The following is a 14,419-nucleotide window of genomic DNA, read 5'->3' as shown; positions in this document are numbered from 1 at the left end:
TTTGATGCAGTAGCGTGTGTGTGGGGGGCGGCGTTGTGCAGGTCGCTTGACTGAAACTTTTTTCAAAGTTTGAACGTGTGGGCCAGATTGACGCGACACAAATTGATGGATATTTATCGGCTACTGCCATTGGCACATTTGAGCTTATAGGCCGATGGCAGTCAACAAGGCACTTATCGGCCGATACCGATACCCGACCGATATATCGGTGCACCCCTAATCTACACACAGGTAAACTACACACATTCAGCCTTACATCGTCTACACACAGGTAAACTACATACATCCAGCCTTACACCGTCTCTACACACAGGTAAACTACACACATCAAGCCTTACATCACATACACACAGGTAAACTACATACATCAGCCTTACATTGTCTGCACACACAAATTCATACACTTGAAGGTTGAAATATTACCAAAATGGTTCTAAAGAAACTTGCCAACTAGCTTTAATTACAAATTTTCAAACATACAGTAATTACAGGGAAACAGGCAAGGGACATAAACATTACAAATGCTTAATGTCAGACATTAACTCATTGGACGCCAGACCCAATGATAGTCGGGTTAACTCGCCATCGCTTGAGCGCCAATCACGAGTATAGTTGGGTTTGAATCGTTATTTCTTTTATTAGCGATATCCATTCATTTTCATCCATCCAGCCTGATGTTATTGTTGGGAATGGGTCTGAGCTCGCAAAAGGGCAAATACCGCCCCCCTACGCCTTCCGGCTGGTATTGCACTCGACTGGGAATGGTATAGTTTTTTTTCTGGGACGATCCAAGACGTGCAGGCGTGGTTTAAATAATCAGGCGAGGTAACCTGATTTCAATGATAGATCTGCGAGGCTGCCCCCCCCCCCCCCCTCCCCTCATATGCAATGCTGTTGAACGTGGCACGGACCTCCGCGCCCAGTACTTCAAATGGCGATCAGATAATTGGATTATTTCTTTTGATCTGATATGTAATCTAAACAACATTGCATGAATGCACGAGGAAGGATAATAATTATGATCTAGTGTTGATTTCAGGAAGATTCGATAATCAGCCGAAAAATTACAACGTGTTTTGTGTATTCCACTAAAGGGCTATTATCGCGTCTTTCTCTGGAATTACTAGAAATCACAAACTATACTCTTATTCAAAACGGTATCAAACGGAAATGTACAGATGAAAAAACTATCCGTTTTGTACATGTTGACTGCAAGCAACTCACTGATAATCGATGAGTGTATTAGACCCATAGGCATAATTTAAGATATATTTTAAGCACTCGCAAATCTCCCACTCCTCCCATTGATTAAAGCGGTGGCCATCTAGACCTATATCAGGCACATACCGTAATTTTCGGACTATAAGGCGCACCTGAATATAAGCCGCAGCAGTTAAATTGAATGATGTGTACATATATAAGCCGCAGGTGTTTTAATGTTTAATTACCATATGTAAGGGTTCGTGCACAGAGGGGATTGTCGGAAAAGAGATGGCTGTTTGAGGAAGCTCCCATTTATTAACATTTTTGTTTAAACAGTAACGGTAGCTAGGTACTAACGCTAGCTCACAGAACGATAGCCACGCTAGTTAGCCAGCCAGGTACCAACGCCAGCTCACAGAACGATGGCCACACTAGTTAGCCCACGCCAGCTAGGTACTAACGCCAGCTCACAGAACGATAGCCACGCTAGTTAGCGCCAGCTAGGTACTAACGCCAGCTCACAGAACGATAGCCACGCTAGTTAGCGCCAGCCAGGTACTAACGCCAGCTCACAGAACGATAGCCACGCTAGTTAGCACCAGCTAGGTACTAACGCCAGCTCACAGAACGATAGCCACGCTAGTTAGCCAGCCAGGTACCAACGCCAGCTCACAGAACGATAGCCATGCTAGTTAGCCAGCCAGGTACCAACGCCAGCTCACAGAATGATAGCCACGCTAGTTAGCGCCAGCTAGGTACTAACGCCAGCTCACAGAACGATAGCCACGCTAGTTAGCCAGCCAGGTACCAACGCCAGCTCACAGAACGATAGCCATGCTAGTTAGCCAGCCAGGTACCAATGCCAGCTCACAGAACGATAGCCACGCTAGTTAGCCAGCGCCAGCCAGGTACCAACGCCAGCTCACAGAACGATAGCCACGCTAGTTAGCCAGCCAGGTACTAACGCCAGCTCACAGAACGATAGCCACGCTAGTTAGCCAGCGCCAGCTAGGTACTAACGCCAGCTCACAGAACGATAGCCACGCTAGTTAGCCAGCGCCAGCTAGGTACTAACGCCAGCTCACATAACGATAGCCACGCTAGTTAGCCAGCCAGGTACCAACGCCAGCTCACAGAACGATAGCCACGCTAGTTAGCCAGCCAGGTACCAACACCAGCTCACAGAACGATAGCTAGTTAGCCAGCACCTGCGAAATCGAATGCCAAACTGATGATATCAGGAGCCATCAGTAGCTAGATAACATTAGACAACGCCTCATGCATTAATAAACTAAAGTGAATAGTTCGTTGACTGGGTCATTTTGTTTAATGCTTCAGTTATGTTGAAAGAGGAGCTCTGAGCTGCTCATACACTAGACTCTTGCCGTAATGGTTTGTTGACGTGGGTCTGTGAGGGGGAGGGGCAAGGCGTGCACTGCTGCAGCAGATTTAGGAGTCTGATCTGACGGTCACAGAGCTAAGGGAGCGCGCCCAGTTAGCTGTAAAAATCCATAGATTAGCCGCACCGTTATATAAGCCGCAGGGTCGAAAAATGGGGGGGAAGGCAGCGGCTTATAGTCCAAAAATTACGGTAGCTCCGGCGCTGAATGAGTTAAGAGACAACTTTTATTTTCCCCATTCTGGGATTTGTTGATCAAATCTTTCCTGGATTCAGGATTTTGTATGTAAGCCTGTGTTTTCTAGTGGAAGACTCTGTCACTCTGACACATTTAAAACTTCACCCACTTGAGACATCACACTCTCCTAACATAAGGACCCTGGTGGCTCTTCCAGATCCTATTACGTCACCATTACGTCAGACATCTCAGTTTGAAATAGCTAATACATATTGCATGATGTCTTTCACAGCGAGAGCAGTCTTCAACAAGTGCTACACAAGAGCCTGAACAAGCGCAGAGTGTACCGGTAAGCACCGTGCACCCTTGTTTGACTCCCTTTCACATGAAAGTAGCTAGTTAACCTTGTTGTTTCTGAGTGAGGACATGTTTTGATCCCTTTTCCTCTTCCAGATCAAAGACACCCATTCCCCGGCCACCACCGCCGAGGAGGCCATGTTGGCGTCCCGAGAGACCAGGGAGTCGTCACGGGAGACGAGGGCGGCGCCAGGGGAAATGGGAGCGTCAGGAGGAGCCGCGCCATTGGGTGGCGCCATGGCAACGGCAGGAGTTGAGGGAGGGAGGGAGGAGTCTCTCAGAGACTCTGAGGCCTGGGCAGCTGCTGTACCTCCTGTAAGGAGCCTGGTTACTGTATTACATTCAGGCTTTATTGTTTAATGGGTCAAGCCACGGTTGGGGGGATAGAATCGTTTTCAACTCTTAAAAGATCATTCTAAAATGCACTCAACTGTTTGGGCAATACATGTTATCGTTAATCATCTTTCAATGGGATCATATTGTGCTGAAATCAGCCTTTTTTGTGATGTCACATAATTTTGTTTAAATACTTTTTTTTTTATTTTTTTTTAAGATAGCAATTATTCACTTTCTCACAACATTTGATTAAAAAGAAATTGTGAATATCATAAGAGAATAAAAAATGTAAAGCAGATATTGTGATGTATACCGTAAAATGAAAGGTCCTTAGTCATCGCAGTAGTAATTTATTTCATATAAACCATCCCTTGATCAAGGATAATCTATTAATGTCGGTATTTTAAAAACATTTCAGTTTTGATGAAATCCAGAATTGAAAGTGAATTAGTAGCGTGTGTCATAAATATATATATATGTAGTTTTAACAGAAGCAAACCTTTATTTGGAAATGTTTGACATTTACACTGTTACTGTTTGTGTTTTACGAGTGAGTAGTTGTATGTTCACCATTACCCCTGGTGACCGTGTGTGTACTGTATGTTTGCCATTACCCCTGGTGACCCATGCTGTGTGTCTGTGTGGCAGGAGTGGGTTCCCATCATCAGGCATGACCTGATCACCCAGAGGAAGATGAAGGCTCAGCCTCCATTGTCTGATGCTTATCTGCACGGGATGCCTGCCAAACGCAGGAAGGTAATTGACTGTTTTTTGCTAAATAATGATTGACATAGCGATTCACCAATCCAACTCCAGTCTTTACCTTAACCATAACTAGTACCACTACAGCAGAGAGGCACCCACCTTTGATAAGGTTTCAGTTAAGAGACTGGTAAGGAGGAAGGCGGGACTTGCAGAAACTTTGCCTACAGTCATGTACAGGGTATAATCTCCAATCCTTGTTCCCTTTGCTGATCCTCACCTGTCCTTACCTGACAAGTCTAGTCAAATCAACATTTGACACAACAACAACAACAAGTGCATCATAAGCAAGAGTAGCAGCCTATTTCCAAAAGAAAAAAGACCTACGAAGACCAAGTCAAATTCTCCCAGCAGTGGGTGGCCGGCACTGTCCAAGATGGCATCTGCCTTCCTGAGCCCATGCCTGGTAAAGATGTCATTCATCTGGGCCCGGCCCACCCCAATGATCCTGCTCGTCTGTTTCATAAGACTAGACTGTTCCTATTACACAGACTAAAATTGCCAAACCAGGCTACCATACAACAAGTCCAAACAGATTCTATACAACTCTTGTAAAACAGAGACAGCATAGCAGTATTTACATTGAATGATCTCATCTTCCATAGAAAAGACAACCACTTCTTCATAGCATCAGTGTTGGTCTCAACATTTTGTTTACAGTCAAGGTTTACAACAAGGTTTCAAGGTACTGTACTTGTGATGGTCCACAAGCTCATTGTCCTTGATAGCTGTGTGCCTAGGAATAGGATGTAAACTTATAGTAAACCTTTCTAAAGTTAATTAACATATCCTTAGTTTTTAGTACATTTAGTTGTGCAAAAGAATCAGATTTGACTTACCTCTTTCAACATGTGTGTGTTTTTGTGGTTTCAGACAGGACAGGGGGACGGGGCTCTACTGTCTCTCTCTGATGCGGTGAGTCGGGCAGCCAGGACGGCAGGAGTGAAGCCTGTCACTACCCCAGACAGCCTGCAGGAAGAGCTGGACAGCCAGGAGCTCCAGGAAGCCTATGCAGAACAGGTACAAATGGTCTCATTTGTTTAGTGTAATTGTATCACAAGGTATCACAACCAATCTGGCAATTGATTACAAATTTTCCTTGTAATGGCTGTTGTTAGTCTGTAAATGGTTTCATAAATTGTCCTTGTAGTAGCTGTTGTTACAGTCTGAAAATGGTTACAATGAAATATGACATTTTGTTGTTCAGAATTCTACATGTAGGGCCTTTTAGCAATGAAACCGCACCAGCCCGTATGTTGACAAAGTCTAATTGTAATGTTTTATTATTGCCAACAACAATAATAATGTGAATAATCCTGGCTGTGTTGTCTTTCAGGTGAAGGCAGACATTAAGAAGCGAGTGAGGGAGGACCCTGACTTCAGCTCTCAACAGTTCCCCAACACACACAGAGCCTTCTCCTCAGACAAATGACCTGACTGCAACCTTCATAGCCTTGTCAAAGTCAACTCCGCACTAACCTGTAAACACGCTGTCCCTTTACCCTGCTGTCCCTTTACCCTGCTGTCCCTTTTCCCTGCTGTCTTTTCGCCCTGCTGTCCCTTTCACCCTGCTGTCCCTTTCACCCTGCTCTCCCTTTCACCCTGCTCTCCCTTTCACCCTGCTCTCCCTTTCACCCTGCTCTCCCTTTCACCCTGCTCTCCCTTTCACCCTGCTGTCCCTTTCACCCTGCTGTCCCTTTCACCCTGCTGTCCCTTTCACCCTGCTGTCCCTTTCACCCTGCTGTCCCTTTCACCCTGCTGTCCCTTTCACCTTGCTGTCCCTTTCACCCTGCTGTCCCTTCTTACCCTGCTGTCCCTTTCACCTTGCTGTCTTTTCACCCTGCTGTCCCTTCTTACCCTGCTGTGCTTTTCACCCTGCTCATTATTTCTGTTTGTCTACCACCAGATGAAGCCTCTTTACCTTCTTTACCCAGTTGCCATTTTTCTCTTATGTCACGCTCAGGTTAGGACGTCTTTCCAGGTGGGAACAGAGTGGAAATAAATCCCAATCTGAGCATGACATAAGAGCAGAATGGCCACTGTGTGAATATGGTCAATTAGCATCTCTTAAGACTAAATGCCTCTGGCTACTATGTGTCTACTTTCCTAGTGCCTATTTATTGATTTTATTCTTGTTTCTTTACCTTTGTTCAGCTTTGGAGAATGATCCTCAAAAATGTAAGATCAGATTTAAGTTTCTTTTGAGTTTCAATAAAGTTTCTCTATTAGTACACTTGTACAACGTCCATTCACAATCCTTATTTCTTTGTCCTTGTGTTGCCATGGTGATATTGTGCCTGCATTATCATTATTTGGTGTTTTCTTGCCTTCCTCCCTTGATATAGTTTTCATTTCAAGATTATACTTTCATGTGATGATAATGCGGTTTGGTACATGGATGTACAGTGAGCTTAATAAAAACCTTGATACACACGTGTTTCTAAAGTCTTGACTTTTTGTTTCAACAGCACATTTGTAAAATATGTATCCAAGTATTGGGCAGGACAACATGTGCAGGTAACTAGATTGGGTGCAGACATGATTTGTTTACATGTTTCTTTATTTTTAGATGGATACATAATCAAATGTATTATTCTTCAACCACCCAACCAAATCATTGAAGAAGCAACTGTTAACCATGAAAGACATACCTAGGAAGGATGACACTCGGATATGTCGGATCTCCATATATATATATATATATACAGTGCCTTGCAAAAGTATTGGCACCCTATAGGTAAATATGAACAAAATAACTTCACTTCTCTGCTTTAGTTTACACTCAAAATATGAGGGAAATCTAACCTTTAATTGAGTAAAAGCTGCTCAAAGATGTATTTCATATCATTAATAACATTTGTTTGAATTTTAATAGATGTAGTCTTTGGCAACTCTTAAATGGTTCTATTTAATGTATCTATTTTACAGGGTCCATTTGAATGTGATTTTCAGCACTTGTTCTAACACCCACAGCAATTTGTTTTGGTTGTATGTCTTTGGATGTTCTTTCATCATGCCAAGCTGCATCAAAGATGAGGCATGTATGACCGAGTTAATACGTTAGTTACCAAAATTACCCTTGAATGAATGGGACTCTATGGTCGATACATATGATACACTGGCATTTTTCAAGCGCTTGACACATTTCTGGTGTCATTATCAACATATTTTACAACTTCCATTTTGGAAACAGTAATCTGAACAAGTTCTGATGCTGATATGGACATGTATCTATTTTCCGCAAATGTATTTAATACAGTATATCTGTAAATATAGTCGTCATAATTATGCCTCCTTGATGGCACAGCTTAGCCGGAGGCATTTCATGTCTGAACTGCACTGGATGTCTGGACAGGTGAGACATACTGTATGTATACTCATTACTCACTACTATATCAATTATATCACTATGTGGTACAGCTGAGCCCACCCTAGTATAATATACACACTCTATCCTAAGTAAACCCCAGGTACAAATATATATATATTTCTAACCTAAGTCTACCCTGTACAAATATACAGTACTCAAACTACAGGGATGATTGGATGAAACGTTGAACATAGGTTGATAGCAGACCAAGGAATATTTGAATTAATTTCCATAATTGTCCATTGAAATATTATATTCAGTATAAAGTTACACCTTTTGAACACAAGGGTAATACTACACATGTTAGCTGCTCAGAGCCTCCGGTAAGCAGATCTCTGGTCCCTGTTTACAACATGGACATGCTATGGTGAACCTATTGTTGTTGATATACCTATGTCTTAAAAACATTTATGAATACATTTCCATCATTGGAGCCAGGCGAAAAGCCTCTCCCTGAACGTCAGTCAAAGTAAAGAGATGATTGTGGATTTTAGGAGGACTGGGGCAAGGAACCATATCTTCCAGCTGCTGCCCTCCGGGAGGCGCTACAGATCCCTGACCACCAAAACATCCCGCTTTAAAAACAGCTTCTTCCCCACTGCCATACGGACACTGAACTCCCTGTAGCAGCAACCCCCCTATCTCTGCTGTTATGGACATAAACTGATATTGTGGTCTTGTAATTATGTATATGTATTTAACTGCATGTAGTGTATGTATTGTAAGTGATGTTCTATGTTGGAACAATGCAATGTAATGCACTGAAAACAAATTCCATCAGCCTGGCTGGGTGGTCATTAAATAATCTAATCTAATATAACTACAGCCCCTCAGCATCTATGAGGCACTCGTTGAGAGTGTGAACAATTTCAAGTACCTTGGAGTCCACATATCCGACTCGCGGACTCAGGCTGTTTGAAGGGCAGGGGCGAAAAGAAAAAAAGGGCACCTACTGCACAACATGATGGGACCCCATCAGTGAGCAAAAAGCTATGATGCGTCATGTATGGTGAAATAGTCTTCATCCTTGATTAACCCTTTAATCGCCAAGGACGAGTTAACACGTCATTCTCCGCCATGCGTAATCTGCCAATGATGCCGTAACACGTCATTGAGATCAATATTTAAAAAATCTGTGATGGCAATCATATTTCACCCGCGGAGACTTGAGATCTCCTGTTGATCTCCTCTCAACTCTCCAACGGTTCAAGAGCGCCATCTGGTGGCCGATCGGCGGATCGCCCAAACAGCAAACCGGAAACCGAAAGTGGTGCTCATCCAAATCCGGTCCGGCCACTCGCTATAGCTCCCGGGGCTCCATCTCGACACACTGGATAATCAATCGCTCGCCCTAACTCAATAAACAACATTATTTGGATGTATATAGTATTATACAACCTGGAAATGGTTAATCTAGATCAACATCCCATAATAGAAAACGTTCTACTCCAAGCTGATCGCCCAACGGCCCGAGGAGACTGGGGTAAGTTTCAGCGTTTATTATTACCGTGTTCGATACAAACTGCTCTGATGATCATATCACCCACACTACATGAATCAAACTGTATTTGATCATCAATATAATGCATTTAGGGCTATAAATCACGTTCTGCAGAATGCTGCAGAAAGCGATAAAAACATATTTATACTTTAGACCATATTTTAGTATGAATATGTGAATGAAAAAGTAGAACGTTGCTACATCCTAAACGATAGATACTTGACGTTGAATGGGCCATAGTAATGTCAATTTAGCAATACAATTAAAAAAGTTATAGCCCTGCAAAGAAGGGGAACATCTCCATAAACTTTCAACAGTGGCAGATAGGGGTATATGATCAGAATAATCCCTGGCAGATAAAGGGTTAAGATTAACATTAGAATAACATAGACAATCCAGATTAATAGTATAACCACACCTCTATGATAAAAACACACAGGGAACAATACACCTTTCAAATGTTTATTTCACCTCATTGTCATGGTGTTTGAAAAGTAGATTTATCATGGTGTTTGAAAAGTAAATTATCATGGTGTTTGAAAAGTGGATTTATCATTGTGTTTTAAACTTAGATTTATCATGGTGTTTGAAAAGTAGATTATCATGGTGTTTGAAGGCCTAAACCATTGCTGCAGTGGTACATTTCTCAATGCTAAAGATATCAGTGAGGAATATAAATATTTGGGAAACAGCATTTTAATATAGTCTGAGTTGAAAAATAGTGAACCTATTCTTTAAAAGCTATTTACAACATATATTTTACAGGATATAAAACAGTTTAACAGTTTTCCTCCTGTACTCCTGTACTTCCCATCTCTCCTCCTGTACTCCCCTTCTCTCCTCTTGTCCTCTCCTTCTCTCCTCATGTCCTTTCCTCTCCTTCTCTCATCCTGTCCTCTCATTCTCTCTTCTACTGTATCTCTCCCTCCCCGCTTTCTATCTTCCCCATTATCTCCATTAAAGTTAATATATTGTACCTGGCTACTGGCTGAATCAGTGGGATATTTTAATGGCAACAGGAGAGCATTCAAGTTATTTGTTGTGTCGTTTGAATAATTTCTCTCCCCTATCATCATTTTCATCCTCGCTTTCTTTAGCATCTCCATGACCGTCTTCATCATCATTTCTCTCCATAGCATCATCTGCATTCTCTTTCCTTAACTTCTTCATCATTTCTCTCCATAGAATCATCTGCATTTCTCTTTCCTCCACTTCTTCATAATTTCTCTCCATAGAATCATCTGCATTTTCTCTTTCCTCCACTTCTTCACCATCTCTCTTCCTGATATCATTATTTCCCTCTTGACTATCTCCATCTTCATTGTCTGTACTGTTTTTATCTAAGGTGGAGCAAATAATATTAGTTTTATAATAGTAATATAATTGTACTGTATATAATATTCGTACTGTAGCCTACAATGTTATAATTGTATTATAAAATAATATGTCATATAGCACTACCACCACTAGCCCTCTTGCCTTGATTGGAATAAAAAGGGTATATGGTTGGTCAATTTAAATGTTTAAGACACAATTGTCTGTCCAAAATAAGCATTATTGACCATGTTAGCACCAGATTCTCAGTTATAATCCAAACTATGGCTCTGTGAGACAAGCTTGTACATGTATCTAGTAGTGAGGACTTACAAATACATAACTGTATCCTTATCTCCTCCATTACTATTGTTGCCTTTAGACCCAATTTTCCAAAGAGCATTTTTCAGCTGCTTTTTAATATTCTTCCGATTTCTTTCTCTCCTTGGCATCTGTAATCATAAAATATAGGCCAATGCTAAACCCACTTCTTATCAGGTGGGGGCCCTCTTGAGGACGATTTGCCCACCTGCACTTTGGCGACCTCTAGTGGCTCGGTTGTACATATTTTTTAATACAATCTATATGTCGAATTAAAGCCCCATTAGTTGCCTGTCGATATCCCTCACAGGTGACAAAATCCGTTCAGCGGTTCTCGAGTTACATGCGGATATGTGAGGCTTGCGTGAAGTACACGGTATTGCGCAAATACTACTCCCGACTCTTGGGGCTCTAGTTCCGTCAATCATTTGGCGATCTCGAAAATGATTGGACAGGGTTGTAGCCAATGCGTGTGGCTTTCCAATGATACCCCACCTGGCGATGTACGAATCAGGGATCTAGGTGAAAACTCACGAGCGAAAACAGGAAGAGAAAAACAGCAGAATTAGTTGAAGTCTATGAGAAAACTGAGCTTTTCTTTTGTACACAGTTTACCAAAATCACTCCTAATCACTCATTTCTGAACGGATCTTTATGATCTACATAAGACTTCAGGCTATGTAGAAGCATATCTGGAGAAGCTAGAGTTACCATCGATAGGGAAAGAACAGAATGAAGAATTAAATAAAATAATTACGGAACGAGAACTGGAAGAGGCAATTAGTAGAGCTAAAAACAACAAATCTCCGGGGAGTGACGGATTCCCATCGGAATTCTACAAGACATTTAGAACGGAATTAGCACCCATGTTAGGGGCGGCGTTCAGACACACGATGGAAGAGGGTAAAATGCCCCCCTCGTGGAAGGAAGCCATAATCACCACGATACCGAAGGAAGGGAAGGATAGAGAATTATGTAGTAGTTTCAGACCTGTGTCCATACTCAACGTGGATTACAAGATGTATACATCGATAATATCAAAGAGATTTGAGACGTTTATGCCAGACATTATAGATGAAGATCAAACTGGATTTATTAAAGGGAGACAGACACAGGACAACGTGAGAAAGACATTACACATAGTAGAGGAGATACAAAAACAAGGTGGTAGCGCGGTACTGATTAGCCTAGATGCAGAAAAAGCATTCGACAGTGTGAGCTGGACATTTTTATATAAAATATTGATGAGGTTCAGACTGAACGGGAGGGCGATGAAGATGATCAAGGCGCTATATCAAGAACCGACAGCGAGGGTTAAGGTGAATGGCAGCCTGACGGATAGAATCAGATTAGAGAGGGCTACCAGACAGGGATGTTGTCTCTCACCAACGCTCTTCGCCATTTTCATTGAACCACTGGCGCAACTGATCAGACAGACCGAGGACATCAAGGGAGTAAGGATAAAGGGAACGGAATATAAACTAGGCCTATTTGCGGACGACGTGATAGTATACATGAGACAACCAGACAAGAGCTTCCCGGCACTGATGGATCTACTGAAGGAATATGGCCACTACTCAGGATACAAACTAAACGTGACAAAGACACAGACCTTAGCATAGAACTATACCCCAACGACGGAAATTAGGGAACAGTACGGGATAAGATGGGACATGGACAAGATTAAATACTTAGGGGTGAACATCACGAGAGGGGTGGGGAAACTGTTTGAGGCGAACTATACACAGATAAATCAGAACATCAAGAGAGACTTAGAGAGATGGACAGTAATGCCCTTGGACTTCAATTCAAGAATAGAGGTCATTAAAATGAACATACTATCAAGGTTACTGTACCTGTTCCAGTCACTACCGATACAAATACCACAGAATCAATTCAGGGAGTGGGACAGACTGATATCGAGGTTCATATGGGCGGGGAGAAGACCACGGGTCAGATATAAAACACTACAACTACCAAAGGAAGAGGGAGGGATGGCAGTACCCAGCCTACAAGATTATTATTATGCAGCGCAACTGAGAGCAGTGACGTGCTGGTGTAACGACAAATATGAGGCAAGATGGAAAGACATTGAAAAAGAAGGGGAGGGATACAAGGTACAAGCTCTGGTGGGAGATAGGGAACTGTTCAAAGAAAAAGAGGGACTGTTAGACCCTATCACCAAATGCACCTTGACCACATGGAACAAAGTAGTAAAAACACACAAATTAGAGAAGCAGTCAGGGGTTCTGAGATGGATAGCACATGACAAGAGATTCAAACCAGGGAGGCTGGACCATGGATTCAGAAGGTGGGAGAGGGGGGGGGGCAACAGCGATATGCAAAATGATAGAGAAGGGGGAAATGCAAACACTACAAAAATTAAAGGAGAAATTTGGACTAGAAAACAAGGACCACTTCAGATATCTACAGATTAGAGATTACTATAATAAAGAAATAAGAGGGGACAAGGAAGAAGAACAGAATGGAATAATTAGGATGATAGTAAGGGCATACGAAGGAGGGAAAGGAAGGGTAATATCAGCACTGTACCGGGCTATAATGACCAGCAAGGGACACACGACCGATTATATAAGGGAGAAATGGGAGAGAGAACTAGAGATAGGAATAACAGGGAAGGAATGGGGGAACATATGCGAGGTGCAACATTCAACAACAGGATTGAGGATATGGAAAGAGTTTGGATGGAAAAACATAATCAGATTCTTTATAACCCCAGAGCTGAAGGGAAAATATGCACCAACACAAAGAGCATGCTGGAGGATGTGTGGGAAGGAGGGGGCAAATCACACGCACATATTCTGGGGATGTCAGAAGCTGAAGGGGTATTGGGAGGAGATAGGGGAGGCAATGATCAGAATATTAGGATACGGGTTACCACAAACAGGACTGGTGCTTTACTTAGGAGACCTGACACATGAGGGAATACAAGGGGGGGACAAATATTTAATAAAGATAATGTTGATAGCGGCCAGAAAAGCAATAACAAGACTGTGGTACAAAGAAGACCCACCGACAATAGCACAATGGGTAGGAATAGTGGAGGAGATACAGGATATGGAGAGGATAACACACATGCTGAGGTTACAGGAAGAGAAATTTGGAGAAAGATGGGGAAAGTGGGAGGATTACAAGGGGAACGAAAACGACATCACAGAGGAAGAACCAAATGCATCACAAGAGGGCGAAGGGTAAAGGAGGAAAGAGGTTCAAGGAGGGTCTCTGAACCCATGTCACACACTTTTGACTTAGTTAGTATTTTCTGATTTTATTTTTATTTTTTTTGGGCATTACAATTGTATTACATTTTTGTACTTTATTATTTATGTCTGTTTAACAATGTTGTATTAATAATCAAGGAGGATGTGGTTTGTAAATGGGTGAATCAAAAGGCAAAGAGAAATTTAGTATAAAAGAAATTGAAAGGGCGAAGGATAAGAGAAGAAGGAAATTCAAGGAGGGTCACTGGACCCATACCATACATATTTGCCTTAGTCAGTATCTAATCCTTTTGAGTAGGTAATAAATTTGTCTATACCTGTTCAAGGGCAGTATACAATCAGTCTTTGTATTAAGTGCCTGGAAAAACAACTGTAGTGGAAACATATAACCAACAATGCTATTCATGTAACCATTTATGTTCACTGCATTCTTTCA

At 42.1% G+C, this 14,419-nt stretch overlaps 1 protein-coding gene across 2 annotated transcripts in view; it reads left to right on the top strand.

The window, feature by feature from the left end:
• Nucleotides 1-6,668, top strand: part of bag6 (BCL2 associated athanogene 6) — a 51,861-nt gene extending 45,193 nt beyond the window's left edge. For both annotated transcript variants that reach the window (XM_084336927.1, XM_084336926.1), the window contains exons 21-25: nucleotides 3,073-3,129; nucleotides 3,234-3,452; nucleotides 4,122-4,229; nucleotides 5,109-5,255; nucleotides 5,572-6,668. In XM_084336927.1, the coding sequence (XP_084193053.1) occupies nucleotides 3,073-3,129; nucleotides 3,234-3,452; nucleotides 4,122-4,229; nucleotides 5,109-5,255; nucleotides 5,572-5,667 (627 nt within the window). In that variant the 3' untranslated portion in view covers nucleotides 5,668-6,668. The remainder of the gene's footprint in view (nucleotides 1-3,072; nucleotides 3,130-3,233; nucleotides 3,453-4,121; nucleotides 4,230-5,108; nucleotides 5,256-5,571) is intronic.
• Nucleotides 6,669-14,419: the final 7,751 nt, after the last annotated feature.

Source organism: Notolepis coatsorum (assembly GCF_963971535.1).
Source record: "Notolepis coatsorum genome assembly, chromosome: 19".
Classification (NCBI taxonomy): domain Eukaryota; kingdom Metazoa; phylum Chordata; class Actinopteri; order Aulopiformes; family Paralepididae; genus Notolepis; species Notolepis coatsorum.
The sequence above is the reverse complement of the archived record's forward strand: the minus strand, read 5'-3'. Positions and strand labels throughout refer to the sequence as shown.